This window comes from Aphidius gifuensis, unplaced genomic scaffold (assembly GCF_014905175.1).
Source record: "Aphidius gifuensis isolate YNYX2018 unplaced genomic scaffold, ASM1490517v1 Contig16, whole genome shotgun sequence".
Lineage (NCBI taxonomy): Eukaryota > Metazoa > Arthropoda > Insecta > Hymenoptera > Braconidae > Aphidius > Aphidius gifuensis.
The window spans coordinates 9,820-29,545 of record NW_025220580.1 but is presented as its reverse complement, the minus strand read 5'-3'; the positions used below and the strand labels follow the sequence as shown (position 1 = coordinate 29,545).

General features: G+C 28.1%; 3 protein-coding genes across 3 annotated transcripts; all 3 read left to right on the top strand.

The window, feature by feature from the left end:
* Window positions 1–4,285: 4,285 nt before the first annotated feature.
* LOC122860018 (uncharacterized G-patch domain protein DDB_G0278987-like) lies at window positions 4,286–11,054 on the top strand. Its single transcript, XM_044163661.1, has 8 exons — window positions 4,286–5,999; window positions 7,577–7,807; window positions 8,567–8,734; window positions 9,365–9,614; window positions 9,721–9,818; window positions 9,915–10,120; window positions 10,319–10,455; window positions 10,541–11,054. Exons 1-7 carry the CDS (start codon window positions 5,871–5,873, stop codon window positions 10,320–10,322), a joined length of 1,086 nt encoding a protein of 361 aa, XP_044019596.1. The 5' UTR covers window positions 4,286–5,870; the 3' UTR covers window positions 10,323–10,455; window positions 10,541–11,054.
* Window positions 11,055–13,854: 2,800 nt separating this feature from the next.
* On the top strand, window positions 13,855–16,568 carry LOC122860014 (RUS family member 1-like). Its single transcript, XM_044163655.1, has 8 exons — window positions 13,855–14,256; window positions 14,326–14,486; window positions 14,548–14,708; window positions 14,783–14,978; window positions 15,036–15,148; window positions 15,231–15,427; window positions 15,509–15,958; window positions 16,034–16,568. Exons 1-8 carry the CDS (start codon window positions 14,169–14,171, stop codon window positions 16,093–16,095), a joined length of 1,428 nt encoding a protein of 475 aa, XP_044019590.1. The 5' UTR covers window positions 13,855–14,168; the 3' UTR covers window positions 16,096–16,568.
* Window positions 16,569–16,640: 72 nt separating this feature from the next.
* Window positions 16,641–17,570, top strand: LOC122860019. The gene has a single exon (XM_044163662.1). The coding sequence runs from the start codon at window positions 16,641–16,643 to the stop codon at window positions 17,568–17,570; it is 930 nt and encodes a 309-aa protein (XP_044019597.1).
* Window positions 17,571–19,726: the final 2,156 nt, after the last annotated feature.

Genomic DNA, 19,726 nt, shown 5'->3' with positions numbered 1-19,726 from the left:
TTTGATCAAGATTTGATCAAGATGCTTTATTAAGGACAACCTGCTCAAGATAGGATCAAGAAAACTTTAACTCGTCTGTGATGAGGCCATCTTGATCCGAACTTGATCAAGAAAACTTTAACACGTCCGTGATAAGGCCGTCTTGATCCAAACTTGATCAAGAAAACTTTAACGCGTCCGTGATAAGGCCGTCTTGATCCAAACTTGATCAAGAAAACTTTAACTCTTCTTGACCAAGGCCGTCTTGATCAAGATAGGATCAAGAAAACTTTAACACGTCCGTGATCAGGCCGTCTTGATCCAAACTTGATCAAGAAAACTTTAACTCTTCTTGACTAAAGCCGTCTTGATCAAGATAAAACTTTAACACGTCCGTGATAAGGCCGTCTTGATCCAAACTTGATCAAGAAAACTTTAACGCGTCCGTGATAAGGCCGTCTTGATCCAAACTTGATCAAGAAAACTTTAACTCTTCTTGACTAAGGCCGTCTTGATCAAGATAAAACTTTAACACGTTTGTGATAAGGCCATCTTGATCAAAACTTGATCAATAAATATTTATTTCGTAACTTGTTCTTTTTTTAAATAATTCTTGATCAAGATAGGATCAAGAAAACATTAACTTTTTAATTTATTATATATTATGTTCATTATTACGATTTTTTTTTTTTAAATATTGATAAAAGTTTTTTTACTGAGAAAAAAAACGCCAAACGTGGCCTAATAATGTCTCAAGACGGGTCTAAATATATAAGCTTCAAAAAATCGCACGGTACATCGTTTCCCTCCGTGGTCGAGCGGTCTAAAGCGTACCCGTTACTACGCCAATCTATACTTCGTCGGTTCGATTCCCCGTTACCCGTGTATTAGAAAAAAAAAAAAAAACTTTCGCGCCCGATAATTATCTAACTGTTCTCCATGACATCACACTTCATAATACAATATTAAAAAAAAATAATAATTTGTAAATAATTTTTTTTTTTCAATTTTTCAATCAAGTTTTGATGAAATATCTTGATCAAAAACGTAACGCTAAACGTGATCAATATTTGATTAAGTATTTTGATCAAAACTTGATCAAGTATCTTGATCAAGAATGGATTTGAAATCAATGTTGCTTGATCTCAATTTCCACTCGGGATACTCTACATGTGCATGTATACACGCGCATGCGCGATCTGAAAACAAAGCTGGGAAGATTACTCAGATTTTCTGTAATCATATCAAGATTACAAGAAATTTTCGCAGATTAAAGATATACGACGTAAGATTACTGGTGATTACATAAAATTTTTAATGATTATTGATGATTATAAAAAATTACAAGAGTACTTTAGATTACATCGATTACACAATTTTTCTGTTACAGAAAATAAAACCAGTAATCTCACGTCGTATATCTTTAATCTGCGAAAATTTCTTGTGATTACAGAAAATCTCAGTAATTTTCCCAGCTCTGTTTTCAGATCGCGCATATCGTGTATCTGCACATATTATTCGTTTTTCTTCATTTTTGTTTTTTCTTCTTTGAATTTTAAGTGTAATCATGAAAGATATCAGGAAATCTTTGTGATTACCAAAAAAAAAAAAGTAATGTTGTGTAATCATTAAGAATATTGCATGATTACAGGTGATCTGTAATCTGGTATCTATACTAAATTTTGGAATGACTTCCCACTATCTTGAGTATCAATATTGTGTGGCCGCAAGTAATCTTGCGTAATCATCAATAATCTCGTGTAATCTATTTGAAATCTTTGAATTTTAAGTGTAATCATAAAAGATTACTGGGATTCTTTGGGATTACAAAAAAAAGTAATCTTGTGTAATCATTAGAAAGATTGCATGATTACCGGTAATCTGTAATCTGGTGTACACTAAATTTTGGAGTGACTTCCCCCTCGGTTTCGACTATTCTCCGTAATCATAAGTGATCACTAAATCAAAGCATGAATTGCTTTTTCTTGTCGAGTTATATATACACAGTCATTATATTTATAAATAAAGCTATAATATGAGCATAATATAAACCTATGTCCGATCTGTAACTTTTGTTTTTTTTCACAAAACTGCATTCAACATAAGGTAGCCAAATAGACACCACCCCAGATAAGCTTTATGAACGGTGGGCGCAAATTCTATACCTGTTGGGATCATTTTGTAAAAAAAGTAAAAAATATTTTCATTAAGGGCACTCAAAATCACAAGAAATGACCCTTTCGTGTAAAGTACGATAATGTGAAGAGTTATTTTTTATATGATATTTTCAATAAACGTCTCATGTGGAAATATTCTATAAAAAATTTATAAAATTATGCCAATTTGTTATATAACTTTTATAAACATTATTTTTCGATACAAGTAATCAATCGGCAGTCAGAGAGCGTGCTTGCAACGAGTGTGAATGAAAACAGCACGAGTCCATATATCGAACTGTATTTTCTATAACTAAGAAATAGTGATAATACGGAGAGGATTTTTAGTAATGTCGCGAAACAAAGCGACAGGAGAGTCTGGCCTCTCTCGTCTGGACTTTGGAAGATCTCGTCTCTTGTCAGCTATATCACGTCTCGACTCGACTTTTGTTGAGTTCAAAGACATAAAGATAATTTTTCAATTCATTAATTCATTTGTGGTAATTTTTTTACAAGAAATATACATTGTATATAAATCGATGAGATTTTTTAATTTTTTTCAATACAAATTATTCATGCTCAGATTATTCGGCAACTGCAAATAAATGATATTATAATAATTAACTATAAATTAAAAAACTTCATTAAAAATCAGTAATATATAAAACCAATAATATATAAAAATGTATTATTGCATATCGGTGTCCCGTCTCGTCTTGTCTCGTCTCCACTCCCGTAGCAAGGAAAAGTTGAGTACTACCAAATTTTTTTTTTGAATCAATCTACGCCATAGAATGGATGATAAAATATTCAAATTGGTCTATAACCTTTTAATAATTTGTATAAAAGTGATATAAAAATTTGGCATAATTTTATAAAAATTTCGATAGAAGAGTTCCGTGTTGGGTTAGATAGATAAACTGACAACAAATCTGTAATTACAGGTGAGCCTACCGTTAGGAATCATGTTAATAAAGCACAACTATCAGGTGATCTTGGCTCTTGTAATGAGATTAAGCATTCATTATGTAATCATACAGAAAAAAAAAATTCCGAAGATAATGCACAAAAAGATTATCAAGTATTATTATCCGATGAAGCTGATATTAATTTATTGGAACAAAATACTCGTGAAGATATTATTACTTCAGATGATTCAGATGCAGAAAATATAATTAATGGCTTTCCTATTCAAAACATTGATAGTTGTAGTAGTTCTGATACTGATTGTCATGAAAGTGATAGCACTGATGATAACTCTGATTATGAAGAATTAAATAATGAATGGTCAGACCAATCTTTGAAGTTTGATACGGAATCTATGCAGGGCGGTCGATTGATGTTTCCCGCAGCAAATTTACGTGTATCAGATGTTTTGTTAATGATTGAGACATTCATAGTAAAAAAAAATTTCAGTGAACGTGATGAGGAAGACTTTATAAAATTTGTTAAAACTCTAGCTGGACCGGAATTCGAATCTTGGACTGCAAGTCATTATTTAAGATCAAAATCCTTCGATCCACCATCAAACACTATAAAAATGCATTTTTATTGTAGTATATGTTATTGTATTTTGGGTATAAAAGAGATTAAATTTAGTAAAAAAAAAGAATTTAAAGTATGTGATGGATGTCAGCAACAATATGAGTTGTCATCAAAACACTCAAACAATTTTATAATGATCAATATAGATTATCAACTCCGACTTTTATTAAATGATTTAAGTATACAAAAAGCGCTCGTAAAAAATCTTGAATATATCAAATCAAACAGGAATCAAAATTTTTTGAGTGACGTATATGATTCTGAGTTGTACAAAAAGTTTCAATTAAAGTCTCCTGGAACTTTAACTCTGAATTTCAATACTGATGGTGCTCCTGTTTTCAATAAGTCTAATACGAGTTTCTGGCCTATTCAAGCTTACATCAACGAATTGCCTCCCAAAATACGGTTCAATAATCGGGTCCTAGCTGGATTACTTTGCACCAAAAAAGAGCCAAATCCTGATTTGATGCGTTTATACTTGACAGCTTTTTGCAAACAAATTCAAAACTTATACAGAAATGGTGTGCCAATTGTAAATCACATAACTGGTGATTTAATGGTATTTAAATTTTATATATTCTGTGGTTGTGTTGACTCTGTAGCTAGACCTGTTATGCAAAATCGTTTACAATATTCCGGATATTACGGTTGTAGCTGGTGTTATAGTAAGGGAACACATTGCAACGGTGCAGTGCATTATTTATTAACTGAAAAAGATCCACCATTGCGAAGTCACGAAGAATACATAAAAGAAGCTTCGAAAGCTGATAAAATAAATAAACAAAGACCTTATTCTCGAAAAAAAGTGACAGTTCTGGGTGTTAAAAGCAATTCGGCATTCATTGAAGAAACACCGTTATTTGATATTATTTTCGGCTTTCCCGTAGAAAAACAACATGGAGTTGATCTGGGGGTAACGAAACAATACCTAATTGAGAAGATTACTGACACACGAAACAAAAATTACAGTTTAAAACCAAATGACCGTAAAAAAATTGATGAACGGTTATCTCGTATCACACCTTCTCATGATATTCCACGCTTGCCATTGCCACTGAGTCAACTCGCAGACTGGAAGTCGAGTCAATGGGCTGCATGGTCATTATATTATTGCATTCCATGTTTAGACGGAATACTCAAAGCTGAACATTTTAAATCATTAGCACTGTTTGTCGAAAGCGTTTGGACTTTATCAAAGACTAAAATAAGTAAGCTCGATTTAGAGATAGCTGAATACAATTTGTTAAAATTTGTTGGTCAATGGCAAATATTATATGGTGAATCATCAATGACTTTCAATGTGCATTCTTTGCTTCATTACACTGATTCCGTAAGAAAAACAGGGCCACTATGGGCAACCTCATCGTATCCATTTGAAGATGGAATCGGTCAATGTAAAAAACTCGTAAATGGACCACGAGGTATATCTCATCAAATTGCAAAAAAAATGTTGAAAAATCTAACATTGCGTTTTCTTATTCCAAATAATACAGAATCAAAAGAATGCCAAGAGTATTGTGAAAGTTTATTCAAACCTAAAAGCACAGCTAACCATAGAAAAATCTCTGATGACTTAGTGCTGCTTGGCGTAGGTAAAAAAAATGCAACAGTAGAAAATGAAATAAATAAATTCTTCAAAAGCTCAGGAGTTACAGTCGAGGTTTACGAGAGGTGTATTTATCAAAATTCCGTGCTTCACGCACATACTTATCGAAGAGCAGAAAGAAGAAATGATTCTGTTGTTCTGTTTGACACGGGGGTTGTTGTCAAAATCAATTGCTTTGTTTTGGTTGGTTGTGATTGCTACATTTACGGTCAACAACTGATGCACGGACCTGCAAATTTCGATCATGGTGTTCGAGTAAATCATATACATGAAGTTTATAGTCATGTTAATACGAAAATAGTTGTTGAAAAAATAACTTCAATAAAAGAAAAACTTATGAACTATTCTGTTAATGGAAAGAATTTAATTACTTTTTTGTCAAATAATTTAGAAAAGCAATAAACACATGATAGATTGAATTGAATTTTTTTTTTATTCTGGTTTAAAAATCTTTGAACATCTATTAATTCATAATTTTTCTGTATTTATTTTTAATTATAGAATTTTATATACGAAATCGTTTTCAAGTAAATTTATTTATATTTTGTTACACGGATATTTGTAAGTATTTATTTATTTTATGTATGCAGAATCTTTATAAAAAGGATATGGATCCACCATCAGGAGACGACATGGACAATATACTTCAGATATCAGCTGACGAAAAAATAGAAAGCGATCCTGAAATACTAGCTGATAATGATGAGGCGCTGGTATGTATAAAAAATATGATAGATAAATGATACACAGCTTATTATATAGGTAATCTAGCCAGCTTGGTATTTTTTTATTTCAAATATAAATTTTTTTTCTTTATGACTAAGGTGAATATGTTCAATTAAAATTAAAAATTTTTTTTGCCCATTTCTTCATGTAAATTTATACATTTTTATAGAATTGATTTATTACGGAGAACATAGAAAAGATACTTACAAATTTTTTAGTAATGCCGGGAGACGAGACGAGACGAGACGAGAGAGAGTTGCCTCTTTAAAAGAGTTTCGACTTTAAAAGATCGTTTCTCGTCCCAAATATTCTCGTCTCTCGTCAGCTATCTCTCGTCTCGACTTTTCCCGGTCAATAATTTATTTTTAGTAGTTTTATTTACAATATAAATAATAGATTCATTAATTTGATTTTATTATAATTTTTTTTTAATTTTTTGGTTCGAATTATCTATGCTTAGATATTATTTAATTATTCCGGTAATTTTTCTGCGAAAAACAAATATAATATGTAGAATAGATATATGTTATCTATTGTACTATACATAAAACAAGAAGCAATATAAATAATATTATAATCAACATTGATGAAACAAAATCGAAAATTTCTTATAATAGATTGAAAAAAAATTATGAAAGCATCTAAAGTATATATAATCATTGAACAAAAAAAAAAATTTATTGAAAACAAGTAATATAAAACGGGTCAAAAATGTATTATAAGTAGATTAAAAATATATAAAAATCAAGGGGAAAGTCACTCCAAAATTTAGTGTACACCAGATTACAGATTACCGGTAATCATGTAATCTTTCCAATGATTACACAAGATTACTTTTTTTGTAATCACAAAGAATCCCAGTAATTTTTTATGATTACACTTAAAATTCAAAGATTTCAAAAAGATTACACGAGATTATTGAAGATTATCAAAGATTACACCAGATTACAGATTACCTGTAATCATGCAATATTCTTAATGATTACACAAGATTACTTTTTTTTTTGGTAATCACAAAGATTCCCTGTAATCTTTTACGATCATACTTAAAATTCAAAGAAGAAAAAAAAAATTAATGAAAAACGAATAGAGAAAAAAAAAATTAATATACCATACATGTGCATGTATACACGCGCATGCGTGATCTGAAAACAAAGAAGGGAAGATTACTGAGATTTTCTGTAATCATATCAAGATTACAAGAAAATTTTCGCAGATTACAGATATACGACGTAAGATTACTGGTGATTACATAAAATTTCTAAAGATTATTGATGATTATAAAAGATTACAAGAGTCTTTTAGATTACATCGATTACACGATTTTTCCGTAATCATTTCTGAACGATTACAAGAGATTATTAAAAATTCTTCTTCCGATGTATACCAGATTACACAAGTGACTTCCCCCTCGCTTTAAAATTAAAATAAAAACTATATAAATTTTATAAGACTTATCTATAGATTTTTATATAATTTTCGTTAGAACTTTTGAGCAACCCAGCCTATGTTTATAATATTATTATACGAAATCAATTTTATATAATTTTTCATGGAAACATAGGTGTCAAGAAAAGATAAACAATATGATAACAATGTTCCTATGCTCGAATTCTCTGAGTGTTCAAAGCCTGGAGACCCACTCAAAGAAAAATCCAAAGCCGAAAATAATAAACATAATTCGAGAAAAAGAGGATCTTCTAAGCACAGTGACGATGAATACATCAGTCATAAACGTAGAAACGTTACAGTCCGAGATTCATCTTACTTCAATTCATCACCACCAGGCACTAAGGTATGGATTAAAAAAAAAGAAACATTTTTTAGTGTCACTATTTATCGTTTAAGATCTTTTGCTTTTAATGTAATGTTTTATGAATTATTAATCAACTATCATTATCAATAGCACATCGGTAACGCATTAGCTGTCTATTCGGTCAGACTCCAGTTCGATTCCCGCTCAAGACACTTTGGTTTTTTAGTTAACCAAACCAATTTTTGTTATAATAAACTGTTTTTATCTTTTTTTAAACAATATATTGCCAAGAAGTTTTCTTCTAAAAAATAGAAGAAGTTTTTCTCAGTGTAAATGTTTCATGAAAGATTTTTTTTTTGTTGTTATTCTATGAGTTTCTGGTACACATATGTAATGAACGAATTTCTCTAAAGTGGAACATCTATTCTATATTTTCTTTTCATTCAATGGAAAAAAAGAAAACGTGCGCGTGCACCTAAATGAACAGTAAAAGTAAAATTTAAATATATAAAGATGAAATTAGCTTTGAAATTTCGTAAATTTTCGACACATTTTTATAGAAGCAATTTAAAAATTCTTGTAGTATACAAATACAAACGACTAATTTTCATAAGAATGGTATATAAATTTTTTGAAACTTTTAAAAAAATCAAAATAGTTTTTGCAAAGGACTGGTTATAAGCTAGTCTGTTTTTATAAAACTAACTTTACATAACTTTTGTAAAATATTTTTGTATGAGAGGTTCTTTTTAAACTTCAATAACGAGTTTTTTACCTTCAAATTTCTTGTGTACACAGGCAACAGAATCAGAAGAATGTTCTGATAGATCACCGGTTCATGAAAAGTCGGATTCTATACCTCGAAATGTACATAGAAGAAATTTCTATGCTGATTACAACAAAAGTAGTGAAAGGATAAAATCTCATAGATCGAGTGATCGTAATAAATCAGAATCACGAAATAAGGTATACATGAAAAATCAAATAGATTTTTGTTATTATAGTATAACATAAATTAACGAAATAGAAAAGTAGTTGTAGCTAAGGGAGGAATAAATTCGTGGTAAACAATTGAAATTAACAAATAAACTATGCTTGAAACAGTAAAGTGAATAAATTCAAAATAAAGCATTCTTACATGCATTTTTATCGAGGTGATTGAAAATATTATGTTGTTCTGTGAGTACTGGGTTCGAATCTTGGTTAAAGAATTTTTTTTTTTTTTATTTTTACAAAATGTTGAAAATTTTAAAATCATGTTTTTAAAAATTTGTTGAATAAATTTATTAAAGGATTAGACAAAATTTTTATATAATTTTTATAAAATTTACTTGATTGATTCAGCAATTTTTTACAAAATTTTTTCATAAAAATCATTTTTTACGAAATTCTGATGAATTTATTCCCGATGGAAATATATAATTAATTAACGGAAAATCTTTAAAAATTTTGAGAATTTCATTCATTCACAAGCTTTGGTACCATATTAATATATTGAATTTATTTTTTTTAATGTTTTTGCTAACTCGGTTTATTATGCTCGATTGTATTAATGACTTCCATTAACGAAATTTTATTTTTAAAAAATTCTTTTAGGATCGTAGTTCAATGCACGTTCCAGCAAACACGAACTCCGATCGAAGAAAAAAAAATGAGAATAAAAGCAGTCGATCAAGAGAAGAGGATAAAGAGGTTCAAGCTCAATTTCAAAAGAAATTGGAAAAACTTGAAAATACTGTCAAAGCAATCGAAAAAGAGGTTATAAAGATGAAAGAAATTATTGAGAAGAATTTAAATGCTGAATCGCTGAAGATACTGGAAATTCTATTGAAATTTGAGAATATAGGTAATTTTCATATTATTTTACTGTTAAGTCAAGCTTTCATTTTTATTGCAATGACAGCTAAAAAAAAAAATTCATAAATTTCATCAATATTTCTTCATATGTCTAGCCGAAGAAAACAAAACAAAGCCACAACCATTCTTTGACGGATCCGGCTTACCATCGGTTAGTTTTGTAAGACGAATTCCAGACTCCAACAATAAAGAGGTACAATAATTTTATATTTATTCAAATGATTCATCATATTTTAATATAAGTGAACGTCAACAATCGTAACTCCTCTATTTTTTATTTTATAAACAGATACATATTGGGCAAGATATATGGATAGACAATGGCAGCTGGTGCAATGTCAGAAATCGTGCAGGAACTTCAGAAAGTAAATTCATAAAAGGTTTGATGTCCGCAATTTTCACTCCGGACGAAATCATAAACTCCAGTGCTTTAGGTCTAACCTCAAATCGCGAAAAAGTTCCGGAAAAACGACCTGCATTGAATCCTGTAAAAATGTTAGCTCTGCAAGGTAGCCTTTATCATATTTCTTATTAAAAATATTTATTTCTTTTTTTATAATTGTTCTTTTTCAATAACTGTTGTTGTAAAAATAGAATAAGTTGATTTAATTTAATAGTTTTTCTATTAAATTTTTATTATTGCAATAATTATCAAATTTTTGTTTTCATCATATTATAAATTGAAATTTTCAGATAGCCTTACTTGGTTTAAACAAATGCATAATGATGAGATGACTCTGGCTCAATGCAGAATAGAAGCCGAAGAAGTCCTAAAAGAATATGTGGGCAGCAAAATAACAGACTCAAGAAAGCCTTTAAGACCAAAGAAGGTAATAAACTATATTATAATAATAATTACTTTCTAAAAATAATATTAATAAAATAATTATAGTAATGAATGTAATAACATTTTAGCTTGCTAATGGACGAAAGAAAAGAAACGACATGACGAAGAAAAGAAAAAACAACTGTCTAAAGAAGAAAACAACGTTGGCTACAAAAAACGACGTTTGTCACAGTGATAGGCGCAGTTACAGCCGCAGTCACAGCCGCAGTCACAGCCGCAGTCACAGCCGCAGTCACAGCCTCAGCCGCAGTCGTAGTCGTAGTCATAGTCGTAATCGCAGTCACGGCCGCAATCACCGTTTCAGCTTCAGTCGTAGTCATAGTCGTACCCATAGTCGTAGTCATAGTCGTGGTCGTGATCTTAGTCGTAGTGAAAGTCGCAGTCGTAATGATAGTCGTAGCCCTGGTCGTTGTCACAGTCAAAAATGATTGACTGCTCTAATTGTGCCCAAGTCGTAAAAAATAAAATAATCTGTCAATTAATGAATTATACTAGTTTTCGTATCATACAGGTCTTTATTTCAATAAGCAAGTAAATGAAACAAATTTATTTTGTCAACTGGTATTTACTTAATTAATAATTGTCCCCCCCACACAAGTGAAAATTTATAATGCATAAGTACGCACGTAAATAATGTTAAAAGTTCAATTATCATCAATTAATATTATTTTCAATATAATTCGTACGTTTTTAAATATCTTCTCTGAAAATATTTTTACTTGGGTACAATTTTTTTACGTTAGTTCAGAATAATGTTGTTTTTTTATAGCTTACAAATTTTTTTTATCTTCTCAAATATTTTTTAGTATTTTTTTTCGTGCTCATTTTTATTTTATTTTTCTTGTATTGAGATATGTTTGTGCACCTCAATGTAACAAAAATGTGATAAATGTTGCCATTTTATTTTAGATTAAAAAATTAATATAAATAAGATAAAAACTACATAATTTTTGTTGATTGGGCATTTTATAATCAATAATCATAGTTAAATGAGAGAGAAAATCAAACCATTTTCATGAGAAAAAAATTAGATAACTAGATATTAAGAAGTTGTTTTCATAACAAAAAAATTTTAAATTAAAAGAGTTCTCATCAAGTTTTTAATGTGTAATATGTTGTACTAAGTATTTTCTTAGTGATAATTTGTAGAATCAGGAAAAAAAATAATACGTTTTGTTTACAGGGTATGATTTCATTTTTATAAAATTTCTATATTCGTAATACTCGACAATGTATATGTCAATCAAAATTAATAAAAAAAACTCATCTGTAAACTTCAAAACTATTTTTTGTATAATCTTGTTAATTTATTTGCTATAATCAAATTATTTTTTTTGATAAAAAACGAAAAAAGAAGAAAAACATGATAGAATCTTCTAAAGTGTGGTTGGGAAAATATGAGTTCAAATGAATTCTTAAAAAATCGATCTTATTTGATCTTATAGAATTTTAAAATCATTTGTAATACTTCATATCTTGACAAAAGACTAAAACCCTAATCCTTCTCATTGATTTATACGAATTATAGAATCCCACTAAATACAACCGTCTTATAAAATGTTATAAAAATCAGAATCCATACTTTGTGCCTCATAAAATTTCATAGAACACAGAAAAAAAAAAATTCACACCATAAAATAACATAGGAAAAGTATTTTTTTTTTACATCTCATAGAAAAATATAAAATCTTAGAAACTCCTCAAATAAAAGTTCTATGATATTTAATGAGACAAAAAAAGAAGCACTTACACTTAGTGAACCTCAAAGAAATCTAGTACATCATTTTTTTTTTATAAGATTTTGTAAGACATTTCGAGGTGGGTAAGTTAAGCGGAAATAAGAATGAAACCGTATATAACCCATGGTCTATCATACAATTATTGCTGAATAATGAATTTCGTAAATCATAGAGATTTAATATTCTAAAATATTGAAAGTATATCATGTACTATTCTGAAAATCCATTATATTTGCCTTAATAGAATAGACTTAAATTCTGAGAAATATTACAAAATAATACTTATACATTGTTTGTATTTTAAATACAAAATTTTGAAAATACAAAACAGGATGCATACGTTTAAAAATATTCGAACTATGAAGATTAAAATGTTAATTGAAATATATTATAATTGAATCACTAAACGTTTTTAAAAGGCTGCGGAGAATAACTATGCAAATATTCAAATCAATTATAAAAAATAATTTTAAAACTTGCTCAAAAACTTTAAGCATTGTCATTACAATAATGGCCTTTTGTAACTCCATGTCAAAATCTACAACGGCACATGAATTTATTTTCTTTGGCACATATGACAGAAGACAACAAAAACAATTTTTCTTTTAAATGAAGAAAGAATAATTTTTCTTTGGATGCTGTGAAATCTTGCTATTGGATTTGCATTTTTATATAGAAATATATTATCGGATGATTAAAATCAATGTAAAAAATTGTTTGATGATTTAGATAAAAACTGTCTATACTGATCTATGGATGATATCTGACCAAAAAATAATTAAGTTATTTAAACATTGCTGAACTTTGTTGGTCATTGAAAACCAATAATGTTTAAACAAACAGTTATTCTTGAAGTTTTTGCTGTTATTGATGATACTGATGGAGTAAATAAGCTACGTTCAGGAATTAGTAAAGGCTTTGAACTATATTACAACGATTTATTTGACAAACAAAAATATGAAGTTGTTGATCTTTATCTGAAAAATATACTACAAAATGATGAAGAAAGAAAACCATATGAAGAATTATTACAATCAAAATAATCTCATAAAAAAGTTTTATTCAGAATTGCATCTTGGATATATATTTAAAAAGATCTAAAACATTATATACTTATATACTGAACTTTATTTTTTCTAATTTTCATCTGAATAAATTGTCGAAATTAAAAAAAGAGATTAGTATTTTAGTTTGTTGTTTTCTTTTTATACCTATACTTTTGGTACAAATATGAAATTGTAATAAAATTACTAAACAAATTGTACTATATATATACTTTTATAAAGTCATGATTTTTTAAAAAACATTCGAAATTTTTTTTAATTATTTTAATGTTAAAATACTATTCAATTCTGAGATTCAATTTATTCGGGATTATCATCGTTTAAAATTATAAAAAATTGGTGTCACTTGCTAAGTTTTAAAAAAACACATAAGTAGCTTTATGATATCAAAAACAAAATTCAAATTATTGCTTTATTTTGTGGTGTAATCAGAACTCAATTGTTATGCTTTATCAACTCTACTCGGTACTGCGCAGTGTCATGCGTAGAAAAAGATAATTTTGACAGGTAAAATTTCGTCAATTAAAGATATTAAATCAAAGACATTAGTATAATATATTTAATGTTCTATTTTAACATCACTTTTTTAAAATTATCATCTGCAATTGAACTTGCTCTATTTATTTATTGTTATTTGACGCGTTTAGGTATAAAGTATCGTTTCCATCATACGATTTGTAAATGCGCCTTGAAGCAATGTTGTAAACCAGACACTAGACAGGCTTCCCGTACCCACGTGTCATATTGTGTCAAACCATATGATCCATATGATGTTATTGTTTTGAATTAACGAAAACAATAACAATAAAATATTCCGGATCTACATATTCAAGCTCACCAGCTCCAAACTCTTCTTTAACAAATGTTTCGTTGTTAATTAAATTAATAACAAAATGAGCTCTACAAAAAAATTTGATCAACAATCATTTTTTCAAGAAATATATTCTGACAGTAAACAAGAAAATGTTATATTTAAATCAGGTAACATATTTTTTATTAATAATGATATTGTTGTTTAACTAATAACACTGTGTTTTAAATTTTTCCCAGACAAAAAAATGATATCTGAATCATCGCACACATCAATATGGAATACTCTGGCTTCCATCCACAATATCAAATCAACACTCAAAGAAATATTTTTACCTGAAGGATTTCCACACAGTGTTCATCCTGACTATGTTGCCTATCAAATATGGGACACAGTTCAGGTAAATTTATAACACTCAATTGTCCTTCAAATGAATCATAGTAAAATTAATTTAAATACAGGCATTTGCAAGTACAATACTTGGAAATTTAACGACTTATTCAATACTGGAAAGTGTTGGTGTTGGTAACACAAATAAAACTCCATTAGCAGCAACAATAGCATGGATATTAAAAGATGGTACTGGAATGATTGGACGTATTGTATTTTCTTGGCAAACTGGGTAATCAAAGTAAATTATTTTAAATCAACATCTTGTCATTTATAATTTACAATTTTAAATTTATATTTTTGCAGTACTCAACTTGATTCACAATGCAAAAAATGGAGACTATTTGCTGATGTATTAAATGATCTTGCAATGGGACTTGAATTAATGTTACTTTATTATGCTACATCTTATACAACAATTATACTTTGTCTATCAACAAGTATGAAAGCAGTTGTATCTGTAGCTGGTGGAGCTACACGAGCTGCTCTTACTCAACATCAGGTACCTTGTTAAATAATACAATTATTTATTTATTTAATTATATATTTTTTTCTATAGGCTCTGAATAATAATATTTGCGATGTCTCAGCAAAAGATGGGAGCCAAGAAACACTTGTCAACTTGGTTGCTTCAACTTTTGGTATTTTCCTACTTTCTGTGATTCCTTCAACGTAAGCATAAAATTACTATTTGATAACATCTAGAGGTACAATATATTATTCGAATTATAATATTTGTTGTCTTTTCTTTTAGGTACTTTATGTTTTTGTACATTTTGTTTGTTACTTTACACATCTATGCAAATTATTCAGCTATTAGAGCGTTGAGATTGAGCTCATTGAATGAAGATCGTCTTGCATTGATACTTGATCGTTATATTGATGAATCACACTTAGCTAGTGTTGACGAAATTAATCAAAAAGAATCTCTATTTTTTGGTGGACAATTAAGTAAATTTATAAATTATTTTTTCCAGTATAAAATAAATTTCTATGCATATAAATTTTCATTTTTTATTTGAATTTTTTTAGCAAAACAAATGTGTGGATTCGAAATTTCAATTGGAGCATCGTTAGCAAGTATTTTTAAAAATAAAAAAAGCAATCATTTGGAAAGTGAATATTTTGAAGAGATTGTTTATCGTTTTCGTGATGAAAAATATTTAATTTATCCAGTTATTGAAGATAAAAAAATTTATATTGCTTTGAGGAAGGATGCTCAATATTTGGATATTTTAAAGGCATTTTTTACTTCGTATTATTATGGATTGATAATAAGTGCACAATTGGGAAATGAGAAAATGATTTATAAGTTAACTGTCAATAAACTTGGCCCTCGTACGATTACATATAATCAGATGTATGATAAAAAATACTGGGCAGCTGGTAACAAAAATAATTTGGCATTGCAGACAATGAAGCATTTTGATAGTATAATAAATAAAGACTTTGAGTCGTGGTATGAGCTGTTACAAAAAAGTGGTAAGTGGTTGTAATTAGTAAATGTTTTTAGATTCAAGAATTAATAAATAATGTAAAATTACATATTTTTTTTAGATTGGAAACATGAAGTTAATCATTTACCTGTTGCTGGCTGGAGAGCCAACTGGCAAACTTGAAATTGCTTGAAATATTCGAAATCCATATGTTGGCTTGAATCAGAGTGCATTCCACAAAAAGAAAAATATAAACATAAACAAAAGACCATGTTTTTACTTTTTTAAATGAGTAAATCAACAATCAATGAGCAAATGATTGAATGAATGATTAGTATCAGTTGAAAAAATAAATTAAACAATTTAACATACGAAAATTAATTAATTTTTTTGCGTATGTTTCAATTAATTTTTAGGGAATTACTTTTTTAGATTTTTGTGTTTTGTTGAAATTTTATGAAGGCGTATTTCCAATTTTCATATATAGGTCACTTGACCATCAACATGATTCTATAAATGAATGTTTAACATCACTTTATGGCTGATGTGGGGGATGCTTATCTCTATTTGATTTTATGTCATTCTCTAATCTCTTTCTCTCTTTATAAATATATCATTGTAAAATATTTAAGTGATAAACGTTTGGAACCCAGTGATTGTTTATGAGGTTATAAGAATAATTTCTTTTTATAAATTGTTTCAAGTTAATAAACAAAAAAAAAATCATCATGGATATAAAATTAAAACTGGAATTAAATTTACAACAAATGGCATTAATTCGAGTAGCTGCAAATATATGGCTAAGTCGACCAATGATTGCTAAATCAAGTGATTTTGTCGGGTTTGATTACATGAAATTAGGGTCTACCTTTGATGATAAAATCAAGCCAAAATTTAGAGAATCGCTTATTGATATATTTGAACAAGTTGATTCAATGAAACTACCTGTTGCAATAAAAAAAAATTTACTGCAAATTATGAAACCAGTTGGAGAAAATTTATTGGATTATTTTAGACGTGCATCTGAAAAATGGGATAATCCATTTATAGGTGAACACTTTCCTACAATTGAAAAATTTTGTAAATACATTGAATTTGATTGTTTTGGTAAAGTAGATGAAGTAAAAACATTTTTAAATATTTACAATGCTAATGATAAAAATTTTAGTTTGCCATTTTTTTTTTATGAAGCATGTACATATTGCCTTGAGGATATTATTTACAGTGTATGGAACAAGTGTTCAGAAGCAATAAAATTTGCAATTAAATTGACACTTAGTACTGCTGAAAAAATGCTTTTCCATGTGGAATATTGGATGCAATTTGTTGATAAAAATCAATCGTGGTTTACAACTAAAGCTACTGAAATAGATGCACTTGAATACTGTGTTGAAAGAGCCAACACTGTAGGTGTTAAATATTTCATTAACAAACTCAGTCAAGATGATAAAAATATGGTAATTGTACCACTTGCTCAAAGACTATTGAAACGAGGAATTGGCGGATATATGTTTGATCTATTTCCAAGTCGAAATCTAAAACAGCACACTTGTAATTTATTTTCTCTTTTGGCACACATGACAGAAAACGACAAAGTAAAATTTTTCTTTTTTAATAAACAAAGAATAATATTTGCTATTGGATTTGAATTATTTTAATGAAGCCATTTGTAGTTGGTTAATTCAAACCATTGTTGATGATTATGATTTTTATAAAAAAACTGTTTATACTGATCTGTGGATGATATCGGAAATTTGGAAAAAAAATCCATATCGTTTTAAAGAAAGTATTGCCGAAATTTGTTGGTCAATATATGAATCAATAATGTTTAAACTACAAGCCGTTATTCTTGTTACATCTGTTATTGATGATACTGATGGAATAAATAAACTACGTCCAAAAATTTGTCAAGGCTTTGAAATGCATTGCAACGAACTTATTGACAAACAAAAATATGAAATTGTTGATCTTTATGTGAAAAATATACTTCAAAGTGATGAAGAAAGTAAAATATTTGTAGTATTATCACTTTCAAAAAATATTTGTGGTGGATTATTACTCTCCAAGTACTTTGATGACTTTGATAGATTTTTAAATTGGCGTTTTAATAATGATCATGTTAAAATAACACAATTTAAAAAAAATTTTACAGCTGATATTGTTTTCATTACACTTTTATGTCATGTGCTAAAGTTACATGAAACTGAGTTTGAAACGCTCATTGAAAAATTATTTTTAATTCTTGAATTTGATCCTAGTTATCAAAAAATACTTAAACAAAGGCTATTATGAAAAATTATTATTTCAAAGCACATATTCACAGATTTATTAAAGATGATCCAAAACATTTCAATCGTATATTGTCTTATTTCCAATTTTCATCTGAAGAAATTGTTGAAATTAAAAAATCATTTGAATAATTTCACAACAATTTACCTTAATAATTTTTGTATTTTTTTTTTACTATTACTATCTCTCCAATTGTTTTTTGTAATTGTTAGATATAACAATGTTATTTTTCATTGAGAAATAGTTTGTATGTCATAAATATTTTTTTATAATAATAAAATAAATGTGATATAATAAATATGTAACTCACTGATAAAATAAAAAAATTTGTCAAATTTTTATCAATAAAATATCTGTGATTATAAACATTTATTGATCTCGCAATGGGATTTGATTTTACTAACAAACTAAAATTTAAGTTTGTTTTTTTCGTTACCTTTGTACCAATCGTACTGTATAACAAAAATAATTTGGCAATTGGGAATGCAGACAATGAAGCATTTTAATAGTACAATAAATAGAAACTTTGAATTGTGGTAAGTAGTTGTAATGAGTAAATGTTTTTAGATTTAAAAATTGATAAATAATGTATAAAATAAATTTTTTAAATACTTTTTTAAATAATTCAATTAACAATTAATGAGCAAATAATTGAATAAATAATTAATATCAATGTTGAAAAAATAAATTAAAGAATTTAACATACGAAAATCAGTTAATTGTTTCGGATGTTTCTATTAATTTTTAGTGAATTTTGTTTTTTGGGTAAATATAAATATAAATATTTTGTATTGTTGAAATTTATTTATCAAGGTGTATTTCTAATTTTCATCTGGGTATGTCATCATGATTGTATTTATAAATGTCCAACGCAACCTCATGGCTTATACCCATACCTGTTTGCACCTGTTTGATTTTATGTCATTCTCTTTCTCTTTCTTTTTTTATAAATATATCATACTTGTAAAATAATAGATACACACGTGTGGAATCTAGTGATTGTTTGAGGTTATAATAATACTTTCTTTTTATAAATTGTTTTAAATTAACAAACAAAATAAATCATCATGGGTACAAAATTTAAATTGGATACAAATTTACAACAAATGGCATCAATTCAAATAGCTGCAAATATATGGCTAAGTCGTCCACGAATTGCTAAAATGAGTGATTTATTTTTATCAAAAAATTTCCATCAATCAGAGTTTCTCTTTGATAAGGAAATCAAAATGGAAATGAGCAAACAGCTTATCGATATATTTGAACAAGTTGACTCAATGAAATTACCTTATGCAATAAAAAATAATTTACTGCATGTTATGAAACCAGTTGGAGAAAATTTGTTGGATTATCTGGAAAGTACACGTGAAAAATGCGATGATCTATTCATAGGTGAACACTTTCCTACAATTGAAAATTTTTTTAAATACATTGAATTTGATTGTATTGGAAGAGTAGATGAAGTAAAAACATTTTTAAATATTTACAATGCTAATAATAAAAATTTTAGTTTGCATTTTTTTTT

What these genes read in the sequence shown, in the direction of transcription:
- LOC122860018 (XM_044163661.1), top strand. Translation starts at nt 5,871, where the DNA reads ATGCAGAATCTTTATAAAAAGGATATGGATCCACCATCAGGAGACGAC. An exon ending in CATCACCACCAGGCACTAAG is followed by an intron (nt 7,808 to 8,566) that starts GTATGGATTAAA and finishes TTGTGTACACAG; the next exon opens with GCAACAGAATCAGAAGAATG. An exon ending in AATCAGAATCACGAAATAAG is followed by an intron (nt 8,735 to 9,364) that starts GTATACATGAAA and finishes AAATTCTTTTAG; the next exon opens with GATCGTAGTTCAATGCACGT.
- LOC122860014 (XM_044163655.1), top strand. Translation starts at nt 14,169, where the DNA reads ATGAGCTCTACAAAAAAATTTGATCAACAATCATTTTTTCAAGAAATA. An exon ending in AAATATGGGACACAGTTCAG is followed by an intron (nt 14,487 to 14,547) that starts GTAAATTTATAA and finishes ATTTAAATACAG; the next exon opens with GCATTTGCAAGTACAATACT. An exon ending in GTATTTTCTTGGCAAACTGG is followed by an intron (nt 14,709 to 14,782) that starts GTAATCAAAGTA and finishes ATATTTTTGCAG; the next exon opens with TACTCAACTTGATTCACAAT.
- LOC122860019 (XM_044163662.1), top strand. Translation starts at nt 16,641, where the DNA reads ATGGATATAAAATTAAAACTGGAATTAAATTTACAACAAATGGCATTA.